The sequence below is a fragment of the Crinia signifera genome, chromosome 5 (genome assembly GCF_055691185.1).
Source record: "Crinia signifera chromosome 5, ASM5569118v1, whole genome shotgun sequence".
Taxonomy (NCBI): Eukaryota; Metazoa; Chordata; class Amphibia; order Anura; family Myobatrachidae; genus Crinia; species Crinia signifera.
Window position 1 is genome coordinate 161,987,580 of NC_139221.1, and position 8,633 is coordinate 161,996,212.

Here is an 8,633-nt window from a genome sequence, read left to right on the forward strand (position 1 = left end):
TGCATCCTGTTGAACCTAACTGCTTCTATATGACACTGTGTATACACTGCAATAAAATAGTGAAGGGGAAACTATTTTTCATACACTATTGACTTCTTGATCTGTAATACAGTTTCCTGCTGTGTTTTCCAATGTCTATTGTAAGGCGTGTAGAGAAGAAACGACAACGATGTCCCAAAAAATGTAATAGTAAAGATACAAAACATTGTTGATACTAAGCATAATCTATATAACAAAATCAGATGCTAATGAGATAAATGGACAGATGAGGGGAGAGATGAAGAAGAGAAAATCAATTGTAAAGCGCAATGGAATATGCTGCGATATATAAGAAACTGTAAATAAATAAATAAATCAGCTGTAGTTAGGGTTGCCACCTCATCCCTTTAAAACTGGAGACATTAATTACACAGGTTCTGTGACTGATTAAAACAATACAGTTGGAATGAAAAAAAAAAAAAAACAGTTGAAATTGAGTCTTGACGTGAGCCAGCCACAGAACCTGTGTAATTAATATGTCTCCAGTTTTAAAGGGATGAGGTGGCAACCCTAGCTGTAGTATCCCCCCTCACTGGTGTATGGGCCCCATAAGTCTGTCTGAGTGGTTGCCATGGTGACAGTGTATTGTGACATCACAATAACAGAAGAGACTATCCCAGTGGGGACTCCTGTGCTGGCTCATTTGTCACTTGTGACTAGACGAGAGAAGTTGCATACTTGATAGTTGCTTCTTGAGTTATACATTGTTTTACAATGACTTTCATGGTGATGGCTCTGAGGAGTCATCATCACCTTTTATTACTTATTGCTGCGGCTTTCCTAATAAACATCAGTCCGGCTTCTGGATTGGAGCTGCTGGAGGAGAAGGATGTATTTAGAACCGTGCACTGCCCAGCATTCATAGTATTTGACACAGCGGCTTACCTGACGGATATGACCATCACGCTAGAATGCCACTGCAAGCCAGAAGAGATCAAATCTGTAGTGTGGTACTATCAGAAGAATTTGGGTGGTGAGCTCAGCCGGGTGTTCACCAATGTCAACGGTGGAACCCAAGTGGACAGCCACAACATGCAGAGTAACACCGATGCCCTGAAGAGGTTTGCCATCCAAGTGTATGACCTTGTACTATTTCGGGCACAAACAAAAGATTCCGGGCACTACATATGTGGCACATGGGATAAGCAGTTTTTCTATAGCTATAACATCGACATCCAAGATGCCCTAACAGCAGATGTGGAATTCTCAGAAAAGAACGATCGTCCACAAGAAGACCTGGTAATGGACGGCTTTACAGCCTTCACGTCTTTTTCAGACTGGTCCGTATGTGATCGCTGTGATGTGCAAGGAGAACAAATGAGAGTGGGCTACTGTCATGTGAGGAGTGACCACCTGTTCCCAAGGTATCTGCTCATGAAGAAAAAAGAGGCTCCATGTGGCTCAGGCGCTGTCCCAGCAAGATTTAAGCAATATCTTACTAATCGCAAGCCAGAGATCCAGATCAGACGCTGCACATCACCCTGCAGGAAAACACCATCCAACCTCCTACATAAGATCGGCAAATGGATAACTGGTGCCTTGAAACGTATGAGGAAAATGTGGAATTATATGCCTTTCCTTCCAAACATACCAAACTTACTAAAGGCACCAACTCAAATGGTACATATTCCAGAAGGCCAAAGCCTCACCCTTCAGTGCCCAGGAGCCAAACCAGGGCAAATTGTGGCTTGGGATAAGGAGGAGGAAAAAGTCACCCATAGACTATATCGATCACTGTACCTACTTAGGCCTTCTGACAATCGCAGAGTAACAACAGACTACGGAGAGCATCTGAACATCCGTTCTGTAGAAATCAGTGACACAGGATTGTACTACTGCTGGCTCCAACAGAAGATGAAGGCTGGATTCAGGATGACTGTGCTAAAAGCTGGCTTAAAAACTCGGTTTACTGATCCAGAGGCTATTGCTGCCATGAAGACCATCTGCTTAAGCTTGTTCGGTTTAGGCATGTTCATTTCGCTCATTTACTGTGTCAAGTGTTGCTGCTATAACTTCATGTGTCCATACTAACTGCAGAGACTGCTGCCACATTGCCCAGCCACAAGGCATCACCAGATGCCAGCACATACTTTTTGTACTAGATCTCATCTCATGGCAAAACCGAGATGTGATGAGATGCGATATTGTATACAATATTGTATATAATAATTGTACCGTGTATGGGCACCTAAACATCTATAACAACAACAAACAAAACCTCCAGAGGACATAACACCTCTCTGGAGGCCACTAACCCAGCCTATGTGACTATCATAGCCGGTCTCAAGCCCGGATAAATGGGGAGGGGTGGCTTCTATGGTGAAAGAACCAACCAATGCCAGGCTGCACTTTTTGCAGATGAACAAAACCAATCTGCACTGCAGGTGGGGCAGATGTAATAGGCGCAGAGAAAGAGGTAGATTTGGTTGAGTTATTTTGTTTCTGTGCAGGGTAAATACTGGCTGCTTTATTGTTACACTGTAATTGAGATTTCTGTTTGAACCTAATCTCACTCTCTCTGCACATTACATCTGTCCCACCTGCAGTGCACATGATCCATTTGAGGTGCATGACTTTATCTCATACTTGCCTACCTGACCCTCTCCATGCGGGAGAAAAAGCTCTGTTTCTGGACTTCCCTGGTAATGTATGATTGCCATCACCTGTGGGGAGCTTGGTAAAGGTGTTTCACCACAGGTGATGGCAATCATACATTACCAGGGAAGCCCAGGAACAGAGCATTTTCTCCCGAATGGAGAGGGTCAGCTAGGCAAGTATGCTTTATCAGAGGCGTAGGGAGGGCGGAGCCACCGGAGCTCACGCTCCGGGCGCTGATTGGTCGGATGGCGCCGACGGCCCGCCCCCCCCTCCGCAAAAATCATCCCCGCACAAAGATCATCTGTACGGGCAGCGTGCGCCGGCGGCTGCCTTGCCCGGCGCCTGCCTCCTGCCCCCTGCCCGGTCCGTGACGCTTGGGCGGCTGACTCACTTCAATGTAAATTGGTGCTGCTGCTGCTCGGACGGGCTTCCGGGCAGCGCAGCAGCACTCAGATTCCTTCTAGTCGCCTGCTTCTCACTCCCTCCTCCGTCATCAGCCACAGCCATCCCAACTTCCCAAGCGCTGGTGAGGAGAGTTTCTGCTGCCGCCCTGCTATAATTATTCAAGGTGGATTTCTTTTTTTTTTTTACAGCTAATTAATGATGTAATATGCATAATAATAAACTTGGGGTTTGGGGGATTTGTGGGTCCTGGGGGAGGGGAGGAGGGGGGGGGGTGAATCTCTCTGGCATCTGCTGCTGCCCTGCTGTGCTGTATGTATATTTATTTATTTACAGCTGTCAGCATGTTATATAGTGCAGCAGATTCCGTTACAGCGTCTTATATAGCGCGGCAGATTCCGTTACAGCGTCTTATATAGCGCAGCAGATTCCGTTGCAGCGTCTTATATAGCGCAGCAGATTCCGTTACAGCGTCTTATATAGCGCAGCAGATTCTGTTACAGCGTCTTATATAGCGCAGCAGATTCCGTTACAGCGTCTTATATAGCGCAGCAGATTCCGTTACAGCGTCTTATATAGCGCAGCAGATTCCGTTACAGCGTCTTATATAGCGCAACAGATTCCGTTACAGCACCTTATATAGTGCAGCAGATTCTGTTACAGTGTCTTATATAGCGCAGCAGCTTCCGTTACAGTGTCTTATATAGTGCAGCAGATTCCGTTACAGTGTCTTATATAGCGCAGCAGATTCCTTTACGGCACCTTATATAGCGCAGCAGATTCCATTACAGCGTCTTATATAGTGTCTTATTTTTAAGTTAACTTAAGTTTTTTCTTTTCAAATGTAACATGCAAACACATGTTAGCCACGCCCCCAATTACCGGGGTAGGGGGGCGCGAAACATGCCCTTGCTCCGGGCACCATGGCACCTAGCTACACCGCTGTGCTTTATCTCCAGATACCAGCAAAAAAGAGATTTGGCTTTTGTGATCAACTCTGAATTAGGACCATTGTTTGAAAATATAGTATTCTGAGCGCTTTCTTTGAAAAGAAAAACATACATTTCTAAGATGTATCTAAAATACACTTGCCGTCAAAATTGATTAGAATAATAGGTGCTGCATACCTCCCAACATGACTCTCTCCAGGAGGGACACAATGCTCTATTCCTGGACTTTCCTCTTAATGCATGATTACAATCACCTGTGCTGAAGCACCTTTCTTATCAATGAACCGGTTTAAAACAGGTGATGGCAATTGTGAATTAAGTGGGAAGTCCAGGAGCAGAGCATTGTGTCCCTCCTGGAGAGGGTTATGTTGGGAGGTATGTAATCCCAACATTACCCTCTCCAGGAGGGACACAATGCTCTGTTTCTGGACTTCCCTCTGAATAACTGCCATCACCTGTGTTGAAGCACCTTTCTTATCAATTACCCTGTTCGGCACAGGTGATGGCAATCACACATTCAGAGGAAAATCCAGAAACAGAGCATTGTGTCCCTCCTGGAGAGGGTAAAGTTGGGAGGTATGCAAATTGAGTGAGCGGACCCACATTAATTACACAGGTTCTGTGGCTGATTAAAACCAGGTGAAATGTATCTTGAAGTCAGCCAGCCACAAAACCTGTGAAATTATATGTGTCCAGAATTAGGGGGAGATTCTCTAAAAATCTCCACCCCCCCCCCTTCGCCGCCCATCGCAATTATAATTATTGCATATGTTCTAATATATGCGATAATTATAGCAAAGGACAGCTCTTGCGTTAAGAGCTGTCCTTTGCGGTGAGAGTCGCCAGGTCACAGCAGGTCCTGGCAGCTCCCCCCTCCCTCCCACCCACACCCGGCGCTGCTGCTGCTCCGGGCTCTTCTCCTCCCTGCACCCGGAAGAGGATCGATGCGGGGGTCGTTGCGGGGTAGGCTTCTATGGGGCATCGCCAGATTTTTCAGGCGATGCCCCCCGCCGCAGTAACCCGGCGGGGGATGCTTACAGCATCCCAAAATGCGGTAAAAACCCATATAACGGTGTTTTTACCGTATTTTTAGCTTAGAGAATCTCCCCCTTAAAGAGATAAGGTGGTAACCCTACCCCTATCCTATGTTTTCAATAGATTAGTACTTATTCTTATAATTAGAAATATAGATCCCAGTAATATAGTAATAACCGTAATTTCCGGTGGGTAGCCAGATAATCTAATCTCTTCCCCTGATACATACATCTACATTATTTTGCACGGAAATAAGGTGCTCTTCTGGGTCCGGTAGCTGTACCACATCTAGATAGCGCTGCTGACTGAACAACTATTGGTCGCAACTCCCCCGCCAAAGACGTCACGGACAGCAAATCCACCCCATCTCACTTGCCGGAGAATACCTCCATAATAACCTGTCTAACTGGTACAAAATGGTACATTGGATTTACCCAGTAAAGACCATAAAAGTGTACTATTGGAGGGTATGGGTACACAATGTAACACCCCAAGCCGAAATTGCACTCCCCGCTTCGGCAGACAAGATGTTAATACATTTTGTCGATGTCCCTTCCTGCAGGAAGTGTTATATGTGCCGCTATAATACATCTGGCCCAGTTCTTCTCCCTATATATTAAACTTCAATAAAAAAAAATCTCTGGTTAGTCCTAGACATTACCATGGCTGCATTTCTTGCATCTAATTGAATACCCTTTGACTGACTGAAATTTTGTGATTTTAATGCGTTTAATTGGATATCCCACATGGTATTGCACAATGCTGTACTTTGGTACCTTACTCATACCGGCCCTTGATCGTTTTACCCAGGTTAGCACAAAAGTGGCAAACTGTTGGGCCATACAATGCCAGCATCAGTTTCAGGGGAACTTGTGGATTGTACTTTTGTCACAGTAGTGATGTGACAAAAGCTCATTTTTAATACAAAACTATGAAGTGAAGTAGGACATGGCTTAGTCATTTCATTTCTGGTGTGCCAGAGGAATACAGTTGCTAGGTCGACATACATTAGGTCAACCACTAAAGGTCGACAGGGCTTAGGTCAACAATGGGAAGGTTGACAGTCAAAAGGTCATAATGAGTTTTCCCACAATTTTTCACTCATGAGGCGGGATGTGTGAGCGTACACATTCCCTCGTATGCAAATGCAGGGATTTGGTTGATGGGGCAGGCGGCGTTTACCTGTTTGTTGGCAGCGAATATACGCTGCCTAAGCAACATTTCTGAATCAGGCCCATAGTGTGTATACAACACTCCTGATGTGTCCCTTGGCTACACACTGGCTAGATCTGGTGGAGGAAATTCATCTTTCTGATTCCCTAGGATCAAAGTGCCACATTCTGACTTAACCACATTAATAAACTCTGCTTGTATCCAACCTCCCTATGATATACAGTACTGATAAACAGCAGCGGTACATAAAAGAGTACAACAGCCTGAGCTACACAGGGACCAGGGCCAGATCACCAGTCACATAGACATAAAATATGCAGATGCCAAAGTTGTGGTCAATACGGGAGTCAATGGGCACATGATCTTGCCTGTCACAATACATACATGTCAAAAAGGAATAGATGCATAATGTAGTGGAACTCTGAACAATCTCCAGGTGCTTGTCTGTTGAAATGGCTTAAGCCGCGCTGAAAATTTGGGGGGCGTAGCCTAGTGAAAGGGGTCATGGCCTCTACCACGCCCTGTTTTTGCTGCTGTAGGGCATGAATAGATGTCTATTCACGAGCGACAGTGCCGGCCTGGGCGGGATGCGGGAACTTCCCCAAAAACAGAGACATTCCCACGGTAAGCGGAACAGTTGGGCGCTATGCCTTTAAATTTAGCTGACATCCCTATTCATACCAAGGAGTGAAAAGAGAGACAGAGCACAATACTTTAAGAAGCAAAATGTATTTTGAAATATATACCTGGAAAGCCACGCAGCTACAATTATCTAGGTCCTCCAACCAATTTCTTCATTACATCAATAGCATTTACATCTAAGCCTACAGCATTCTCCTAATAACCCACAACATACATATCAGGCACCAAACTAAATTGGTGCACCCCCTCATATTCTAATGGATAAAGCAAAGCCCCTTTCTACAGCCATTAGTAATAAGTATACAACAGCAATACACACCCGCACTACAGCCATGAACAAAACCCCCATAGTCAGGGCTGGCGCTACCCGCTCAGCAGCTTCTGCAAATGAATAGGCTCTCTCTCTGCTCTGCTCATGCTGCTGTACCCTGCCTCAATTGTAAACAGCTGACCACCCAGGGCCCCGTCCCATGTACTATGCACCACAACTTCACATTTCAATCAGAAGGCGGCTGCGGTACATAGCAGTGGCACATAAACCTCCAGGCAGGCAGTTCTAGCTTTTCCCCCTCCATCCAGGCAGTGCTAGCAGCTCCCTCTCCGTCCAGGCAGTGATAGCATCTCCACCTCCGTCCAGGCAGTGATAGCATCTCCACCTCCGTCCAGGCAATGATAGCATCTCCACCTCCGTCCAGGCAGTGATAGCATCTCCACCTCCGTCCAGGCAGTGAGAAGTTGGAACTTCCCATGTGGCTTTGACAGCTGTTGCCGACCATGGCATTGCAGCATTTCCCTCCTGATAAGCACAAACTGCAACTGCACGGGGTACTGTATAAAGTAATAATGTTTGCCTGCATGGGAGAAAGTCCCTATTGGCACTGCTATTCAGCATTTTGGTCTTAATGGACATAATTTAGAAAGTTAAGTACTTCTTTCAGTATTTTTATATTTGTTTCTAATTCAGCAACTCATATTTTTATATATAAATTCATATACATGTATGTCCCCACCTATGTTTCCCTAAGATATGGTCTTTACTTAATTGTACTTTTTTAAACTTACTGTACATATATAGTATATGTGATAGCATTTTTTTTTCTTTTTGGGCACCAACCATCAGTAGTCAATAAACAGCACTCTACTACAATATTCTGCTCTTAAATCCAGAGAGGAAGTACCTCATGCGCAAATACCCTTTAAATTATTAATTTGGTACGCACATCCTTATTATTCTATAGAACTATATATCACTTATTATACACTATTGGGCACCTGTTTCTCTCACCCACTTTTTCAGACCTACATAACCGAATCACCTAATCGGTCATCAGAGAATACGGCAGCCGCCCCTCAGATCCGAGGACAAGTGTCGTATATATTTTTTGTTTTCACCCTTGGAAGCACAACTAAATTATTGTATGTAACTATATACACAAACACAGCAGAGAGTAGCACTCCCAATTATACAATACTGACTCCGGTGCCCTCCTGGGTTCCCATGCGTCGGGTCATACATTACATACACAAGCGGCTGCTTTCAGAAATTAAAGACAGTTTAAGCTGGTACCATGCTGCTGGAGCTGTCTTTAATTTGAGTGCCGCTGCTTGTGCATGTATATTATGCAAAAGGGGAACTCTGGGGCAGATTTATTAAGCTCGGTGAAGTGGTTTTTATTAGAGACTAGCTGACACGCTCGGCGTTGCCCGGGAAAACGTTGGGGTTTTTTTAATTTCCAAAATTGTTGAAAAATGTAATCTTACAGTATGCTGTGCCAAAGACCTAAGATTGTAATT

The 8,633-nt window shown here is 44.9% G+C and overlaps 1 protein-coding gene across 1 annotated transcript; it reads left to right on the forward strand.

Moving 5' to 3' along the window:
- The first annotated feature begins 753 nt into the window (after positions 1-753).
- Positions 754-2,070, forward strand: LOC146005750 (Ig-like V-type domain-containing protein FAM187A). Its single transcript, XM_083145180.1, has one exon. The coding sequence runs from the start codon at positions 754-756 to the stop codon at positions 2,068-2,070; it is 1,317 nt and encodes a 438-aa protein (XP_083001306.1).
- Positions 2,071-8,633: the final 6,563 nt, after the last annotated feature.